At 37.0% G+C, this 20,281-nt stretch overlaps 1 protein-coding gene across 7 annotated transcripts in view; it reads right to left on the reverse strand.

The window, feature by feature from the left end:
• The window catches only part of PHTF1 (putative homeodomain transcription factor 1), a 66,282-nt gene that overhangs the window by 26,766 nt on the left and 19,235 nt on the right, over window positions 1-20,281 (reverse strand). For 4 of the 7 annotated variants that reach the window (XR_003429540.1, XM_027090944.1, XM_027090943.1 and 1 more), the window contains 11 exons: window positions 17,468-17,537; window positions 16,835-16,993; window positions 11,044-11,200; window positions 9,706-9,840; window positions 8,353-8,512; window positions 7,298-7,471; window positions 7,121-7,210; window positions 4,708-4,929; window positions 1,731-1,859; window positions 1,072-1,344; window positions 169-300 (listed from right to left, as the gene is read on the reverse strand). Coding sequence is in view for 6 of the 7 variants with exons in the window: in XM_027090944.1 (XP_026946745.1) it covers window positions 169-300; window positions 1,072-1,344; window positions 1,731-1,859; window positions 4,708-4,929; window positions 7,121-7,210; window positions 7,298-7,471; window positions 8,353-8,512; window positions 9,706-9,840; window positions 11,044-11,200; window positions 16,835-16,993; window positions 17,468-17,537 (1,701 nt within the window). In the remaining variant the exon portion in view is untranslated. Of the gene's footprint in view, window positions 1-168; window positions 301-1,071; window positions 1,345-1,730; window positions 1,860-4,707; window positions 4,930-7,120; window positions 7,211-7,297; window positions 7,472-8,352; window positions 8,513-9,705; window positions 9,841-11,043; window positions 11,201-16,174; window positions 16,287-16,834; window positions 16,994-17,467; window positions 17,538-20,281 lie in introns of those variants that run through there. The other 3 variants (XM_027090948.1, XM_027090946.1, XM_027090947.1) reach the window with 3 other exon arrangements.

Here is a 20,281-nt window from a genome sequence, read left to right on the forward strand (position 1 = left end):
GCAGATAGATCACTCCCAACCTGGTGTCCAGCAAGTCTGTCAGCCACTGATTATCTGTCCAGTACATAGAACTACCCTGCCTACTGAGTATCTGCCACCAGAAATTTCAGTGAGCATGTTCTCTGCGTATCATTGCAGATATTCCATGGTTAGTCAGCTAAAACTCACCTTTAGAAAGGAACGCAGTGATAACCATATCTTAATGTTCTCCACCTTTTTAAGTCTGAAATGAGGTATTTCATATTTCCTAGCTTTCCTGGCAGAAGTAATATGGCTGAAGAGTTTTGCAAATAAAAATCTCTAGAGGAGGTTAAAAAAAAAAAAACACAAAGTGAAACATACACGTGTCACTGTGTGTATATTTACATAATTGTAAACAATATTCCCAGCATATAAAAAATATTAAAAGGATCAAGTTCTAATCAGTGGTCGCTAAGACAGGCAGTGAAAAAACATTGTTAATAGCTCATTAACCTGTCGCTTGCAAAGCACATTATGTAGTAATATACTTCTTCACAACATGCTACACTCTTGACATTTTCAAGGAATATACCTTGGAGACCTTTGTGAATCCCCACCTTCACAAACTCAAACGTTTATACAAAATTCTAGCTTACTCCCAAATTACATTTCCATTAAAAACCACATTTTTTGCACATATCATCAATACATTAAGCCCTCAATCCCAAACTCTTATCAAATTTCAGTAAGTTTATTTCTCACTTGGCCATTTTTCACAGAAACATTTTCACTTTGGTAATTACTACATATGCTACATACACAAAACATCAAGGGCACATTGAGGTGCAGGTGCTAAGCAATCAGCTAGGCTCACTCACTGGCTCAGCCACTTATTCCTGCAAGTAGGCTCAGCAAAATTTCAGATTACAGCATGTCATTTGTGAATAATCAGTATCACAAGTGTTAAACCCACAAATACCAAAAGTTCACTTATCAAGCCTCCATTGCCCACGTTAACTTCTGGAGACAGAACAAATCAGGGGAACAAAAGCAACTCAACAGAATACCATATACAAAAGCAGAGGTAAGAAATTTTACTTGTCAACCGACCTGTTTGTATGTTCTCTCCGCCACACACATCATGAAAAAAAACATCCAAGTAAGACACAGTCGTTCAAAAAAATTAATTATAGACAAGATAATAATAGGTGCAACAGGTGGTGCCCCACAAAAGAGAGTCAAGATCTCCTCAGCTGAGATGGACTTTAGCTGGTCAAGGCTCTTCTCTCGGAACAGTCGATGTAAAAAAGGGAAAAATGCTAATCCAATGGTGACGACATTTCCCAGCATCTGATAACCTACTCCTTGCTGATACGCATTAACCTGGGAATTAATTTAAAATATCCATCATTACTGCACAGCTAAATGGAGTTGTGAAGCAGTATTTATCAAATACTATTTAGATTATTAAAAACTAAATCTGCTTTAAATCTAAAAGAAATACAAATAAAAATGATGTACAGATTTATGACTTTTAGGCTTGAATGAGATAAGGAATATTTGTAGAGTCTACCTGATCATGCTCACAGAGACCTCTGTAACAAATAAAAAAATATACTACCTAGTGAAGACTGACTACAAAATTTAAGATACACATACTTGTGTTTCAAAAGCAGAGTCAACGTTTTGATCATTAAATACATTCTATGAAATAGCTGCTGATCATTAAATAGATTTTTCTAAAAATCCAAAAACGTATTAAACCTTACCCTGCTCATGATGATACCACTTATTTCCAACACAGACATATCCATCTTTTTGCACTCATTCCCTTCCCAGATTATTGCACTAACTCGATCAGAGGCAGGACTTGAGTTCTGAAGCCAGAATAAATGGTTCTGAGAAGAAAAAATAAATATTTCCATCCACTCCTTCTTTATTTCCTCCGTTGTATTTTTTTCCCTTTGTCTAGCTCCTGGGCCACATGTGCCAGGGTTCGGCCTTGTCATCCTATTCTCCCCCTCACAAAGCTCATCATTCCAATTACCACCTCCATGATGCTGGTTTCTGGTTTTTGTTTTTTTGGTTTTTTTTCACAAAAACAATTTCTTACCTGGAGAGAGGCTAAGTGTCTCCTATAATGATGGGAGGTAGGATTACATGATCTCCAAGGCTGCTTCCCTACTAAATGTATGGAAGTGAGGATAAGCTTGGTGTATTAATGGGATATCAAGAAGGAAAGCATTTCTACAGCATCATGACTAGACCAGGGACAGTAGGAAGTTACACACGAGAGGTACTAACAGGCCTTAACATCACAGGAATGACTGAGAAGGTAAACCTTTCTCTGGTCTAATCAGGACACAGAAAACATAGTAAGCTCAGGAGGAAAAGGTCGAGATAGAAACAGCCCTGTATTTTCCTCTGCCGTATCATGTCTTATTCTTCGAGTACCAACTCAAGTCCCATTTCACCAACATGTCCTCTCTGATGGCCACAAGCCTCACTCACGTTACCTTTCTCTGAAATCAAAAACACTTACAGTCTATATCAGATAAATTTGCATCTAATTATACGCTGCTTTTATTGTGTCCTCTATTTCCCATAAAATCATCTTGTTCCCAAACAAATATATAAGTTACTAAAAAACAACCATCTGGTGTATTTCTTCTCCTTCTACAATAATGCTTAGCATAATGCTAATGCACATTTATGGATTTATTAATTGATTTAGCCAAAAAAATATTAAGCAGCTACTATGTAACATGTACGATGGATATAATAAAGAACAAGACAGATGTAGTCCTTGACATCACAGAGCATACAGACTTATGGAGACATGATTAAATAAAGTTACTGTGCAGCATGATAAGGGAAGGAAAGAATGCTTTAGGAGCATATAGAAAAGGCTTCCTAAGGGAGCATCACTCAAGCCAAGACCCGAAAAGTAAAAAAGAGTGAGACGAAGGAATAGGTATTGGAGAAAAGTGTGTTCCAGGCAAATAAACCAGTTTGTGTAAAGATCCAGAAGTACATGAGGAAACTGAAAGAAGTTTAGTTGAGTTAAACTATACCATGCAAGACTGTTATCAGAGCAAATAAAGGAACAGAAAGAAATAATCCAGAATGGAAACAAAAAAAAGCAATTGAAGGACTGTAAGGGGAATGGCATCAGATTTGTATTTTAGAAGGATCATTCTGGCTGCAGTGTGGAAAATGAAATGAAGCAGAGCAAGCCTAGAGAAGCTGTTGTAAGGGTCCAGACGAGGGCTGATGGCGGTCTGCACCAAGCAGTGTGGACACAGGTGGGCAGATGTATGTATTATACAGCAGAATCAAGACAATGTGATGACTGATTGGAAACATGGGGGGCGGGGTCAAGAATGGCACCAAGGTTTCTAACGTGGGCGGTTAGTGGTGACATTTAGAAATATGGGGAATAAAAGAATAGGTTAGGTGGGAGAATTGGGAAATGATGAATTCCGTTTAACATAGTGAGTTTCATCTTACCTAGTTATTCTTACATATGCCTTAAAATTATCCTATAAATCCCAAAAGTGCAAAGGAGGTGAAAATCATCATGATGCTATTCATAATTACCAAGGGCTAAGGTAATTTAGATGAGTCTTCAGACTGAATGCAAAGAATATTTAGATACAAACTTTGATAGCAAAATTGGAGGAAAAAGCTTAAAACTTTAATAATAAAATGTATGTTGTTTCTAGTTAGTTTTTGAAAACTGTATACATTTAATGAAGCAGAATTTTTTTCATTAAAATGTGTAACCTAAATCAATGGTATCTTAGAATCAAGAAAATTCAATAAACAAATGAATATCCATCATCCACTATTTATTAAGTCATTGTGGAAATATTTAGCCTAAAAAAAATAAAACTAAGAAGAATCATGATCGTTGGCATTAAACATATGAAAGGCTGATATGAGAACCGTTTCTTAATCATTTAATTTATCCAGCAGTGGAAAAAGCTCATGAAATTAACAATCACTCCAGCTCCACAAGTATTTAAGCAGAGACTAACTGATTGTCTCATGTGGATAGTAATAACCATGCTAACATGTATTGGGTGCCTACACTTTGCCAAGCATTGTGCTAAGCACTTCGTATTATCTCATTAGATATATCACAATATTTCTAAGAAGTAGGAACTATTGTTACTACATAAAAGAATTATTAGTAAAAAATTTCTAAAGCAGAGTCAAAAAAATTTCTGCAGATGTAGAATGAATTCCTATATTGATTGTAAGGTTGAAATAACCTTCTAAAGAATCCCCATTTCCAGGATATCTGATTTTATGATATTAACAGAAAAACTAAAATTAAAAGCATCACTTGCTTTATACGTTATTAGAGAAGCAAGCAATGCCATCTCCTAGTAATTCATATATAATACTGTTATGTCTATGAAAATATAATATCAGGTTACTGCGCCAAACAATGTACCCTGCTCATATAAAATGAACATTAAGGATCATTCTAAGGAAAATAATGAGAAAAAGTCCTAGGAAGAAACATTTAGGTTAGGGGAATTCAAGAGTGCTTCCCCCTTAGTTCTAATTCCAATATCTTCACTTACAAACTATGCTCAATTTCCTCATCTCTAAATCAGGGATAATAATAGTGTCCACCTTACAGGGTTATTGTAGAGTTAAATGAGATAATACAGTGCCTGGCACATGGTAAGTACACAGTAAACATCAGCTATTATTATCATCACCTTTACAGACCTGCTGAAAAACATCTTCTTTGGGGTCACGTTTGGTCCCTGAGTGAAGGGAGTTCATGTGGGCCCCCTCACTGTCGCTGGTGACAGACGACCGGCACTCAGGGCCATGCAGCAGGTCATCCCATAACATATCCTCTGTCTCCGAGTCATGACGGGTGCTCTCCGAGTCTCTTCTCAACATGTTGAGGCTTCGAGAGCCACCACTCATGCCAGATCTACAGCCCTTTAAGGGAAAACAAAAACAAATTTTTTTTATATTCCTTTTTAAAAACAACTATATAAAATTTCTGTTGTTTAAGCTACCCAGCCTGTGGTATTCTGTTATGGCAACCTGAGTGGATAAACCCATCTATCTACAAGGATTTTTCTGAATTGCTTTTAATAATGAAAAACTGGAAACAAATTAAGTAGTCATAATTTTACACATTTTAATAAATTCCTTCATAAACTGGAATATTCTGCAGATGTTCAACAGAATGAAGTATTGTCTTATGTACTGATAAGGCAAGCCCTACAAGATAAAAAAAAAAAACACTCAGAACAAATTTTCCTATTTATGTTTTTTAAATGATACGTTATATGTTTAAATATATAGTATGCTCTCTTACGCAAAGGAAAATAAATATGTGGAACTATAATCACCCTCTGGACAGCATGGATTCAACCTGGGGATGTGGGGAACAGTGAGGGATTCATTATACTGGGAAGGGAGGCAGGAAGTGGAAATGGTTGCTTTTTACTAAATATACTTCTTCATTTGAATTTTTATAACATCCTTACATTAATTTTATAACTACAAAATCTGTAAAGCCTTAAAATTTTTTAAAAAATGAAGTGACAGTTTTTGGGTCATGAAATTAATTTTTTTTTTTTAGTTTTTTTCATTGTGATTTCTGTGTTTTAGATGAATATGTTTTTATTTTAACAGTTTTTGAAAGACAGCGTTCTTAAATATGTGTGCATAAGTTTATAGGTTGATAAATTTTTCACAACTGAAACATGTCTGTGTAATCAGCACCAAAACCAATGAGCAAAGCATTACTAGCTCTCCTGCCCCTGTTTCTGTGCTATTCCCTTTCAAGGAAAACAACCATTATGACTACTAAGAGCATAGATTAACTTCAATTTTGTACATTGTTAGAGGTGAAATCTGAAAATAGCTATTTTTTATGTTTGACTACTTCTACAACATTATATTTCTGAAATTCATCCATATTGTTGCAGTAAAAGGTGTTGTTTTTTTTTTTTGCAGTACGCAGGCCTCTCACTGTTGTGGCCTCTCCCATTGCAGAGCACAGGCTCCGGACGCGCAGGCTCAGCGGCCATGGCTCACGGGCCCAGCCGCTCTGAGGCACGTGGGACCTTCCCGGACCGGGGCACGAACCCGTGTCCCCTGCATCGGCAAGCGGACTCTCAACCACTGAGCCACCAGGGAAGCCCTAAAAGGTATTTTATAATAAAATATTTACCTATATTTCAAAAACAAAACAACTATATATTTGAAATAAAATGAAAACAAGTTACCTATGGTGATGGCTGGCAAGCTTTCACACACTGATCACTATGTTGACAAGGCTTCACATAACAATAACACATTTTCATGGTTAAATGTGAAACTCTGATGACTCTCTAACAGACTATCAAAGAGGACTCCCTCTGAGAATTTATTGCCAAGTCATGGGGTTGTTCAAGTGAGGTGCCCTGGGATGGGGTGACTCTGCAAGCACATCCAAGGGCCCACTCTGGGTGCAGGTGTGGCTGGGCCTACTGACACACCCAAGTGTCCTCTACTCTAAATGTTGTGAGCTTGACTGTAGACCGAGTCACGTCCGGGGCCCAGCCACACAGGGAAAAGCGTAATCAGGCTGAGAAAAGGATGGACATTGCAGCTCTCCTGCGGTACAAACATAGATGTGAAAGTTTTTCCACAACCCCAGCTGCCTTGTCAAACAAAACAAAAGCCACCACCATCTACTCTCCTCACCTCTGAATTATAATGTCCCAAATGTACAATATTCCCATTAGCTTTCATGATGAGATTTACTGCTCCCATCTCTCAGGGGTCCTTTCTCAAATATCTGTCCCCATCAGCACCAATGCCATTTACAAAGGAACAATGCTTAAGAATAAACTGCATATTCCAAGTGAATATTAAGTAGCCTTCTCATCATCTAGGGATTGAGGAGTCTCTCTCTGGGCATCATCTACGATACTTTTAAGATTAGATCAAAGACAAAGAGCTCGTTCTCTTTCTGGGGGTGAGCAGTCATGTAAAAGCTTCTAGATAGGTAGACACATAGTTGGGGGCAGGGGAGGGGCAGGCAAATATACACACAACTTTAGGACAACCAATAAACAAAGGAATGGATACAGTTATTACACTCAAGAATACGCCTTGAAAAGGGATAGGTTACCTGACTGAAGGCTGCCGATTCAAACTCTGATTCAGCCAGACTATCTGAATCCCGCACAACGGGACACCACTTGGAAGTGGTCTTCTTTACCTGCCAACACACGACAGGAAAACGTGTTAAATACCTTGTGACTTGGGAGTTAATGCCTATACTTTTATAAGCTAAAATAAAAATTACCTGAGTGTTTAGGTGCCTTGAAAGTACTGATTTCCTATTCTTAACTTCACAGCCGTTGTCACTTGAGGCCCCTTCCACGCTCCTCCGCAGTGTCATCATCTGTGTCCGGGCTTCACCATCATCCTCACTTGACAGATCATCTGAAATCCCATTGCCCAAACGCCCAAACGGCTCCTACAAAGAGAAGAGCAGTTTCCTCACAGGGGACAGCCCAAAAACTCCAGTTAGCCTATGTATAAAAACTAAGAAGCAGTAAAAGTAAACCAAACCAAAACTGAACAAACCTACCTATTAGTTGGTCTCAATAAAGAAAAATATTAAACTTTCTTGAAACTAAACAGCTTAAATGATGAGGCAGTCTTATGTAGAGGTTAGAAGCACAGGCTTGAGTCAAACTCAAGTCTGAATCACAGCTCTTCTACTTATTAGCTATGTAACTGTAGGTAGGTAATTAAATCTCTCTGGGCCTCAATTTCCTCATCTGAAAAGCGATGATAATAAAAGCACCTATCTCACAGAGTTGTTGAAACAATTAAGTGAGTTACTACTTGTAAAGCACTTAGAATAGGGCTTGGTTGCAGTAATGGCTCCAAAATATTAGCTTTTTGTAATTCGTAAATGCCAGTCTAACAAGTAAGAAAATATTTCAAGACTATAAAGTAAGAGTGTTGTTAGTTTTAGACGTAAAGCAGACGTAAACATCTATACCTAAACCTGGAAAATAGTTTCCCAAACCTTAACACACTATCACCGCCTCTCTGGAAGACGACACAGCAGCGTCTACACTAATCTGTTTATTGAATCTACCAGTCTCCTACTAAGGCTGGACCAGGGGCAGAGGCGATAACAGGTTCTGGTCCTAGAAATTAGAAGAATAAGGTACAGTCTTCATGTTATTCTTCATGATGTTCTCCTTTTCACATCCTGTAGTTTTACATTTCAAATGACACAAATCTATTAGTACCTATTTTGTGTTTCTAGCAGAGTCTAAGAATAGAAAAATTTTACACAGGAAAGAAAAGACCTTGTAATACTTACTCTCATCTAAATCTTACCCTGCATCCCTTTTCTCCGTCTGAAAATTTTGCTTTCTCTCTTGTTTGCCACACTCTAATCTCTGGTCGACACTGTCTTTTCTTGATGATAGGATGCAGACAACCTGAGTCATTGTCAGTCTCTGTCCCTTTGCTACATATTAATTTTACTCTTTTCATCCTATTTTTAAAAAAGGAAAAAAAGATTACTAGTTAGTTTTTTGAAAGTAATATCTTTCATGAAGTCACTTTCTTCTGAGGAGTACAATATATTATTCTGGAAATCAAGAAGATTCAGAAATTGTACATTTCAGGCTTCTAGCTTGCCTAAGGGCGTAGGAAGCCAGTTCTCTCTCTAGTCTCCAAAGACTTGGGTCAGTTAGTTGAGAGGAAGCCTGTTCTTTTCGATTTTGCAAGGAAGTGGGTCCACAGTCTTCCCTCTCAAACGCAATGCCAACCCCGCCCTCACATTGCCTGTTTGTGCCACTTCATAGAATGTCTTCCCCTCTCCTGTGCTTCAAAGCCCAGCAACTCTCAGCTCCTCCCTGACTCCTGCTGACTACTTCACCCCAGAATACGCACTCCTTCTGCTGAACTGCATGGCCTTTAGTCAGCATGATATCATTTATGGTATTTTTACATTTTTGTGACTGTATCATACCTGCTACTCTTACCTTCCTAATTAGACGGTAAAATCACTAAGAGGAATGCCCAGTGCCCAGCACAATGTTCAGCACAAAGAACTCAAACACTTCAACTAAAGAGTGTCAACTTATCTTTAGAAAAATTTGTGAACATACTTCGTCTTCAAAAACAAAGCTGCAAAAGCACTTTACTTTTGAGTCACAAACATTAACATATGATAAAATAAGGATTTCTTCAAGTCATACTAGCGCTGCTACAACCGACAAAATCATGAAGGAGGTTGAATGTGTCTTGGACTCACTTCCCTTTCTGTCCTACAGCCCATCGACACCAGCCTCCTGTCCTGCACCCCACATCTAAAGAGGAATCAGCTCTCATACTGAAAAATACCTCATCTTTTAGAAATTCTTCATTCTCTCAAGATGTTGGCCAATATGACTTAAAATATTTACCCTTCAAGAGTATTTATATTTCCATAATCTTGTGGTCTAAAAAACCATTAAAGATCAAGCAGAATGACACTTTTATGGTAGTTTACTGGACTAATGGGTAACATGACAGACAGTGGCGCCATTGCAAATAAGCACATCATTCCAGAACCTTTAAAAATCTCACCACAATGATAATATGCTTACACTGTGTATTCCTAAAACCTAATCAGATTATATACTATGTAAACACTAATGTGAACACAAAATCATGTAAAAATTCCAATGTAAGACTTCCCACCTGCTGCCAAAGAGAGTCCCCCAAAAACCACCATTAAAGGGTGCAGATTCCAAAGTTTCTATTCCTCTGGCTTTATCAGAGGAGTTATTTCCATTTTCTCGGCTCCCATCACCATTTACAGTTTTTCGTAATTTTCTAAAAAAAAAATATTTCAACAACTTTAGATTATTCAGGACCTTTTTCCGTCTCTACTCAGAATATCCCTACTGACTACTACCTGAAATTAAGTATAATGAACTTCATATAATGAGGATAAATTATACAGGAACATTTCTGACTTAAGGGCAAAAACAGGTTCCAGAACAAAGTGCTAAGTTACCATTTTGTTCATTCATTAAATAAATAGAAATGCCATTCAAAAACATAACTAGAAGGAAAATTTTCATATGTATGACCAACAGTCTTTTCAGGAACCACAGAAAGAATGAACAATTTCTTTAAATATGGATGCCAGAAATCTACCCATTTGGCACATTTAATCATGGGGACACAAAATAATAGCAAGTGATCAATTTTTTGATATTCTATGCAGTGAAAAGATATATCCTGTAAATACCAATGAGACATAGCACAATATTTGATTTCCTTAGAAAACATTAAATCAATTAAACTGAATTTTCAAGGAATATTCTTTCCTGGAAAAAAAAAGTTTTGAAAATAACATTCAAAAATAAGTATAAATATATTGAAATTCTTTGCACCAAATGAAAAAACCTTATATAGTAACTCCTTGGGGGAACAAAAATCTACAGATACTCTGAGAAAGATGACTTTTGTAAGATAATACCATGTATATCTAAGAAACCTTTAACAGTTCCAAACCCCCAAAACGGCACATAATCAATAAAGACTAGACATGAATTCAATGTGTAGAAAAGTTAAATCTTTATTAAAAGTTTAGAACACTTAGAAATCCATTCTTTTTACATATTATTGAAAAAAGGTAAAAATTTTAGTAGCACTAACCTAATGTACTAAGATCCTTGCTTATAGTGAATTTTCACCAAATTTTGAGACAATTATGAAGAAGAATGTTTTTCATTAAAATCATTATTTAAGGTAAATTTTGATAAGGAATAATACAGTATAGGAATTTTCCTTTTAAACAACGGTACTGAATGACAAACCCCCATCCCCCTTGGATTAAAAGTTCATGACAAGGTTTCTAAGCATCAGGGAGAAAAGTAAAAGTAAAGCATTTGGGGTTTTTTTTAAGCCAAAAAAATAATGAAAAATATATGCAAAAGAGGAAGATTTTGTATTAATTCACTCAAAGATTTTGTTCTTCAATGCCTCTCCCAGAACATACACAACCAAAAGTATAATTTCTCATCTCACCTTCTTCTCCGATTTCCATTGTTTCCCGATGGCCTTGTTATCTGAGTAGACACAATTTGACAGTGGACAGTTCCCATGAGTAACATAAGGCACAAGGGTCCAAGTACTTCACTTACATTCACAATAGGCATCATAAAATAGAACACGAGTGCTATAACTGAAAAGAAGAGATTTCAAAGTGGAAAGCATTAGGGCTTATCTTTAAAAACAATTCTAATAACTCTACAGATTATTTCTCTAAAAATCTATCATTTAAAGAAGTATACAGATGAAAGCACATAATTTTCTACAATACAATCCACCTGCACATCAGCTGAGTGAAAACCTGAAGCCCTAGATCACAGAGCAAGTGAAGAATGATGTGTCCAAAGGATCTGCCTTTCTGGAAATATGACAATCTAGATATTCTGAAAGACTTTCCAGCACAAAACAACTAGATACTGTATAACCCTCTGCAGTACTGCTCTGCTCAGAGACCCAGTATTCTCCAGGGTCCAGAGTTATATGTAGCAATTAACACAGCTGCGATTTGAACCAAGGCAGCCAGGTTCCAGAATCCTTATTCTTTTTTTTTTTTTTTTGGCCGAGGTGTGGCATGCAGGATCTTAGTTCCCCGACCAGGGATGGAACCCATGCCCCTTGCAGTGGAAGCATGGAGTCCTAACCACTGGACTGCCAGGAGTCCTTACTCTTAACTGTCATGCTACGTTGCCTCTTTGTATGTGAGGATGAAATGTCCAAAGAAAAAAGTAATGAAAGAAACAGAAAGATATCACAAATTATCTCCCAAAACTTCCAGATACAATTTTACAGATTCGTTCTTTCAGACTTTGACATAAAGATAATTCTTGTGCTATACAAACTTTTCTATGTGGAGAAAAATTAATTCCATTCCCTAATACCCTGATACCCAAACATAACAACAATAGCACCAAGACAATAAACTATAGACCTTGCTGACTTGTGAACATGGATATAAATTTACCTCTAAAAAGTAACACCATGAAAGCAGGGATTTCTGTCTATTTTGTTCACTGCTGTACCTAGATCAGTACCTGGCACATAGTAAGCACTCAATATTTGTTGAATGAATGACTGAAATACTATTAAAGTAAATTTGACAATACAGCAAAAGAATAATTCACCAAGATCATATAGGGTTTATGCTAGTAGGAAATCTTTCTCAGAGCCTAGAAGAGTACCTGGCACAGACATGTTAGGCACTAAAGGAATCGTTGACTGAGACTTAACTGATGTAATTTAATAACTTAATACGATGTAGTTTTGATCGCATGCATATGTATCATCTCAATTGCCAATTGTGTAAAAGGTCTGTGTCCCTGATTCCTGGGAGGTAACCCTAAACCCTTGGAATTTTCCAAATGATGAAGTATCTTTGTTATTCATGGTGGGTCCCTTGGACCACAGAGGATAGTTTATGCCAATAAAATGACTAAGGATAGGAGTAGCCACACCAGAAAGACCAACTATGGAATTAGAGGGCTGGGGCTTTGAGCCACACTGTATCAGCCTGACCTTTGGGGAGGGAATGGGAGCTAAAGACTGAGTTTAACTCCTTGGCCAGTGACTCAATCAAACATACCTACATAATAAACCCTCAATAAAAACTCTGGATACCAAAGCTTGGGTGAGCTTCTCTGGTTGGCAATACCTTGTGCATACTGCTATCCCTCATGGATGGAAGGGTAACACATCCTTGAGGACGACAAAAACTTCCTGATTGAAGACCTCCCAGACTTTGCCCTATGCACCCCTTCTAATTTGTATCCTTCTGCTACAATAAAACTATAACGACAGCATTTTCCTGAGTGCTTTGAGTCATTCTAGTGAATTATTAAGTCTGAGGGAATGAGTGGGGGACTCTCAAAACTGTAGCCAGCTGGTCAGAGTAAGGGTAGCCCTAGGGACTCCCAAAGTAAGGCTGGTGTCTTGGGAAGGGATGTGCCTTTAACCTGTGAAGTCTGGTCCAACTCTAGTAGTGAAAAAGCATTCTATAAAAATAGACATTTGTTCCTGATTTGTAATTAATCTTAAATGCCCATCTTTTCTAAAATACTAGGAATATAAAAATATGTCCTTAAAATGCTAAAGAATATAAATAAGTAGTGCTCGCTTTGGCAGCACATATACTAAAGAATATATAAGTAAAATCAACATGCATCATATTAATGAAAACATTCTGAATAGGAACAAAACATTATGATCACTCTTACTGTTATCACTTAACACTGCTCTGAAAATGCTGACTAATGCAATACAAGTAAATGAAATGTATGAAAAAAGAGGAGACCAACTTTTCATTATGCCAACAATATGGTTGTATAATTAGAAAATCTGAGACAAGCACCGAAAAACTATTAGAAATAATAAGAGTTTAAAAAGTGGCTGGTTATATAACAATCTTAAGTATAAACTAAAGGCTTTCAAATGTAACAGCAATCACCAGTTAAAACACATAAAACAAACAAAAAAAGCCTCATACCTACAGCAGCAGCAACAAAAATAAAAACATAAAATATTTTTCTTTAATGTGGAAGCCCCCAAGCATCCTCTGATGGATGATACATTTAAACAAAACATGGTATATACATACAGTTGATTATTATTCATCCTCAAACAGGAAGGAAGTTCTGACACACGCTACAAATGGATGAAGACATTATGCTAAGTGAAATAAGGACAAATACTGTATGATTCCACTTATATGAGGTACTCAGAGTGGTCAAATTCATAGAGACAGAGAGTAGAAGAGTAGTTGGCTGGGGGTAGGAGTAATTGGAGAGTTATTGATTTATGGGTACAGAGTTTCAGTTTGGAAAAATGAAAAAAGTTCTGGAGATAGATGGTGGTGATGGCTACCTAACAATGTGAATGTACTTAATGTCATTGAACTGTACACTTAAAAATAGTTAAGATGGTAAATTTCATGTATATTTTACCACAATGAAAAAAATATTGAGTTTAACAAGATCTATGCAGGCCTTATAAGAAAAAAAAATTCCTACAAAGCTTTACAGAAAGATATAACAGAAGACTTGATTAAAAGGAGAGATATATCAGGCTTCCCTGGTGGTGCAGTCGTTAAGAATCCTCCTGCCAATGCAGAGGACACAGGTTCGAGCCCTGGTCCAGGAAGATCCCACATGCCGCAGAGCAACTAAGCCCATGCACCATAACTACTGAGTCTGTGCTCTAGAGCCCGCAAGCCACAACTACTGAGCCCGCATGCTACAACTACTGCAGCCCGTGTGCCTAGAGCCCCTGCTCCACAACAAGAGAAGCCACCGCAATGAGAAGCCCGCACACCACAACAAAGGGTAGCTCCCGCTCACCGCAACTAGAGAAAGCCCGTGCGCAGCAAAGACCCAGTGCAGCCAAAAATAAATAAATAAAATAAATTAATTAATTAAAAAGGAAAGATATATCAATTTTCTCCCCATTCCCTCCAAATATATCTATATCTATATTTTGTAGTGGGGAGTGGTGAGAACGGAGTTCCAATCCAAATTCCAATTTTTTTTTTTTGGTCTTTGATCATGATAAAATAATTCTAAATTATTTTGCAAAGAATAAGCAAGTAAGAACACCTAAGAGAAAATGTTGAAAAACACAGAATAATAGAGGAATACTTGTCCTGCTCAACATTACTACTCATTAAATAGCTACAGTAATTAAAGAAATGTGACACAGATATGAGAATAACCAGACAAACTGATGGTGCAGAATATATAGTCCAGAAATAGACCATGGTGTACACGCAAATTTAATATATATAATTTATCTCAGTAAGAAATTCTTTAATAACAAACATGTGGAAAAATATTTAACTTCACCCTTACAAGTGACCAAAGAAATGCACATTAAACAAGTAAAATACTAATTTTCGTATATCAAATTAGGTAACAATTTTTAGAATTATGATAATGCTAAGATTGTGGTAAAACAGAATCCACTACTTTCCAAAAGAATTATGTCACCAGCAATTTCACTATATGCACTAAAAGCCTTAAAACGTTTACATTCTTTGATCTGTTAATTCTATTCCAGAGAATAAATTCCAAAGAAATAATACAAAATTTGAAAAATTTTGTTCATGATGGTATTATTAAGAAAGAACTAGAAACAACTTAATGCTCATTACATGGGAAGAGTTATGTAAATTATGGTACTTTTATATAATGGACTATAAAGCAGTTATAAAAAGTGTTTACGTTAAATCCTTATGATAGACTCATACAGACATTAAAATGATAGTTTGAAATGATGGTTTGTCCACATGATGTAATATTATGCAGCAACTAAATGACAGTTATGAAAACAATTCAAAAAAACTGACACAGATAAAAGAAAACAAAAAAATCACCCCAAATCCTTTCACCCTAACCCAACCTTCACCTTTCACCTACTCTTTGTTCTAAGTCATGTCTGTTTGCTCAGGTATAACCATATCTATGCTGCCCTCTTTCAGAAAGTGTTCCTGTAGGCAATGGAGTATATTAAAGAGCATACACTGGGCCCCTGCACATAGTGAAAAGAGAAAAAACATCAGGTAGTGACGTGTAACACAGAAATTAACACAGACTCCTGTGACAGTGACTGAGGGGTGGTACAACTACTTAGAAAGTATAGACAGGGATGGCCTTTCTGTGAAAGTTACATCTGAGCACAGATCCTAAAGATGACAGAAAAGATAGCCACATGAAAAGCCTTACGATTGTTTCAAACAGAAAGAAAAGCCCTGGGTGAGGAATAGAAAAAGGCCTTATGCCTAGAGTAAGCAAGGAGGAGAGTGGTAAGACATGGCATCTGACAGGTTAGCAGGGGACAGATAATGTAGGGCACTGGAGGCCCTGGTGAGGAGTTTGGGTTTCTATTCCAAGGGCAATGAGAAGTCACCAAAGCGACTTAAAAAAGCAGGAAAATGACATGATAGGGTTTCCATTTCAAAAGATTTCTCTAATTGCTGTGAAAAGAGTGATGGGCAGAAAGAAAGCTCTGAGTAGATGCTATTCCAGTGATCTAGGTGAAGGGATGGTGGTGCTGTGGACTATGATGGTGGCAGCAGAGACTGGGATAAGTAGCCAGGACATATTCTGGAGGTCAAACTTACAGACTTGGTGACAGATGGAATATGAGGGTTGATGGTAGAGTAGAACAGGAAGACAATTTTTCGCTTGAAAACTGGGTAGCTGATGGCATCATTTAATGAAATGGGATAAAACCTAAAGGGGAATAAGACCGTATAAAAGAAAAGATTGTAAAAAAAAAAATCAGGAGTTCCATTTTGGATATGATTAAGTTCAAGATACCTATGGAATCTCCATATGGAAATGTCAAACAGGCAGTTGTATTTACAAGTCTGAAGTTCAGCAGAGAGATCTGGCCCGAAAATATAAATTTGAGAATCACCAGTATATCAATTATATTTAAAGGTACAAGGCTTGATGAGAGTACCTAGAGAAGAGAAGAGAATCCCGATCCAACCTAGAGGTAACCCAATATTCAAAGGTCAGACACAGGAAAAGCTTGAAAAGGCCTGGCCAGTGAGACAGGCAGAAAGAAATTCAAGAGAGAAGAGTTAGAAAATCATGTTTGCTCTCTCTGAGCAAATAAATTTGAGATGATCTCCAAATGGTGTATGTCCCTTCGTTTCTTTGTACGTGAAACCATCAAATGAAAGGGTAAATGTAAGAACAGTAAGGTCTGCATGATCTGATAGCAACAGCGGCAAAAAGAAACTGTCATAGTTTATCCCAACTCCTCCAATTACCTTGCATGAGGTAAAGCAGTAGCAGCCAAACAAAGATTCTTAAAGAGGTAACCTGAATCCACCAATTGCTGAAAAAGGGAAAAAATACAACTCGAACAAGCCCCTTCCGAGTCAGAGATGTCCACGGAATTTCAGGTTTGGCTTTGGCAAATGTTGAGCCTTTAAATATACAATAAAACAAAACATCAAACATTTATGTACACTAGACTAATGCCCACTTGTAACACTATATTAAAAACAGGTGAGAGCAAAAATCAGCACATAACCTGTTCAGTGAAAAAGAATCCTCTTCGATGTTCATTATATATACTAACTTCTTGCCTCAATCACTAGGACAGGAGCTCAAAATAAGTCAGGCTTGTTTGAACGGTATACAATATATTTTTCTTCATTACACAGCAGCAAGTCTCCAAGTTCATCTCTTTCACCCTCATGGAAACCATGTAATTTACATAGCCACACAGTATAAAGCAAAGGGGAAAAAATGCTAAAGCCTGAATGATGCAGGAAGAACACTACTTTGGGAAATTAAAGTATACCATCATATAGGGAAGATATCCAAAAAGAATCTTTAGTACCACTATGAAATAATATAATGATATACCTAAGAAACAAGCCAACTTTAGAACTCACCTCTGATTAAGTCAACATCAATCAAGTCTGCCTTTATGTGACCCATCTTTTTTGGTTTGTTTTTGAAGCCCTAGAATAAAACAAAACAAAAACCAGAAATAAACAGCATTTTAAAAGCCCTTTTAAAACAAAAGCTAAATTTACGTTTCTTTTTCTCTACACCTGACTCCCTTTTACTGAGTACACTTTAATCCTAATGCTCCTTAAAGGAACCTGTCATTAATATTTGTTTTAGTTTTTAGTTTTATCAAGTAATGCATGTTTGATTATAATTTAAAAATAATCAAACAGTACCAAAAGGTCAGTAAGTGAAAAACAGGTAGTCCCCTGACCCACCTTACCTCTCCTCCCAATTTCATTCATTAAAAACAAATGCTTTCATCTTTTTTTAGCTGTTTCTCTTGGTATTTACTTACATAGGTCTAAATAATATGTTTATACTGCTATTTTTCAATTTATTGATTTTAAAAATCACCTATGGGGCTTCCCTGGTGGCACAGTGGTTGAGAATCTGCCTGCTAATGCAGGGGGCACGGGTTCGAGCCCTAGTCTGGGAGGATCCCACATGCCGCGAGCAACTAGGCCCGTGAGCCACAGCTACTGAGCCTGCGCGTCTGGAGCCTGTGCTCCGGAACAAGAGAGGCCGCGACAGTGAGAGGACCGCGCACCGCGATGAAGAGGGGCCCCCGCTCGCCGCAACTAGAGAAAGCCCTCGCACAGAAATGAAGACTCAACACGGCAAAAATTAATTAATTAATAAACTCCTACCCCCAACATCTTCTTTAAAAAAAAAAAAAAAAATCACCTATGAACTCCTAATATAGTATATGAGAATTTAGCTTTCTTACACTACTATTTCTCACCTCCTCACTTCCACCCCAAAAACATATATCCTCACAATACAGTCAATTAATTTGTGACAATAATAATATAATAATAATCAGTAGAGTATGATCACTATGAAATATATCATTCCTTGTTCACTCTATTTATATGCTTCCTTTTATATGCTTCCTTTTATTCTATGAGGTCAGTGAAAATATTTATCAGTTTCCAAATACTCAAATGCCAGAAAATTAATCAAAGTCCTTTTTTTTTCCTTAAAGAAAAAAAAATCCTGGAAACCCCCTTCCCAGGACCCTCTTTCTATCTTGCTGCTGGAATTGGACTAGCTGCTCTCTGGGCCTGTTGCATGGCTATAATCCCAGAACTGCTCACTCTCATCCTGACAATCCCCTTCCCCCCTCTCTGTGGTAAGTCCTTATTTGCTGTATCCGTATCTTCTGGGAGCACATTCCTTCCGTAGTTTCCTGAGAAAGGGGTCACAGAAGACAGTGTTTTCAATCCTTGCATGTCTGAAAATGATTTCATTCTACCCTTATACTTGATTAAAAGTTACCCTAGATGCAGAATTCTAAGTTGTTAATAATTTTCCCTCAGGAATTGAGACACTGTTCCATGGTTTTCTAGCTTCCAATGTAGCTGTTGCAAACTCCAATGCCATTCTGATTCCTGATCCTTTGAATGTGAATTGTTTCCTTCCTCTTAATCCTCACTTTATTCATGGTGTTCAGAATGATGTGCCTTTTTTTTTGACAGAAGTGACATTTATGATAAAACATGTATTTTGTTTTATCACATAATTATATGCCTTGATTATGAGTCTTTTATCACCTATTGTGCTGAGAATCCCTTCCATATAGAAATACATGTCTTTCAGTTTTAGGGAAGTTTTCTCATAATTTATATTTAAATTTCTTCCCTTTTAAGACTTTTGACTTTTCTCTCCTATTTTCTACCTCTTTTGTCTTTCTGTTCTGCTTTCTAGAAATTTCTTCAAATTCTTCTATTACATTTTTCATTTTGATTCTTTGGGTTCATTCCTTTCTCTTCTCTTTCATCCTGGAAGATTTCTTCAAATATCTAGTAATCATTGGCTGTCCACTTATATATTAGAATGAGGAGTTAAAACCTGATGGACATTTTATTTCAAGGTATATACCCAAGAGAAAGATATATAAATTTCACTAAATAATGTGTACAAAATGTTCCTAGAGGAATTATTTATAAAAGCCCCAAATTGGAAACTACCTATCAACAACAATTAGAAATTGCCCAGCGGTAGTAGAACAGATAATAATTGTGGTGCTATAGTGAATAAACTGCAATTATGCAACAACATGACTGGATCTCACATACATAATATTGAACAAAAGAAACGTAACATTGAACAAAAGAAATTAGACTCAAAAGTGTATGTATTGTATAATTTCATTTATGTAAGCCTCAAAATAGGCAAAACTTAACCTATGGTGCTGCTATAGTAGTAAGGATACAGGTTACCTCTGTTGGTAGCAGTGACTGGAAGAGCATGTGATGGGGAGCTTCTGTGTTACTCCTAATGTTCTATTTCTTGATCTGAGTGTTTATCACATGGTTATGTTCAGTTTGTGAAAATTCCTCAAGCTGTACTCTTATAATTCTGGGGTGGGTGGGTGTGAGTAGAAGTCCCCCACTTTTCAAAAGTTTGCTTTACACCATTTCGTTTTTACAAAAGACCTACATTAGTATCTGTCTTCGCTAACCGAAAAAAATCCAAAGAGGATTTTTACTTTTCCAAACAAAGATGAAGAGCATAAACAATGTTCAGTGATCTCAGGGAGCTCTTACAGAGGCAGCACACACCCGAGCAGGGAGAGCAGCACCATCAGGCTCCTTCCCCAGGAACACACTCAGCATCTCAGCATCAAGCCCCCATAGCTTTGAAAGGTGTCTGTGAGCATCTGTGCTGCATTTTGATGTATTTTGTGCATC

This window comes from Aethalodelphis obliquidens, unplaced genomic scaffold, assembly GCF_003676395.1.
Source record: "Aethalodelphis obliquidens isolate GAN/ISIS:26980383/991018 unplaced genomic scaffold, ASM367639v1 scaffold70, whole genome shotgun sequence".
In the NCBI taxonomy this organism is placed as follows: Eukaryota; Metazoa; Chordata; class Mammalia; order Artiodactyla; family Delphinidae; genus Aethalodelphis; species Aethalodelphis obliquidens.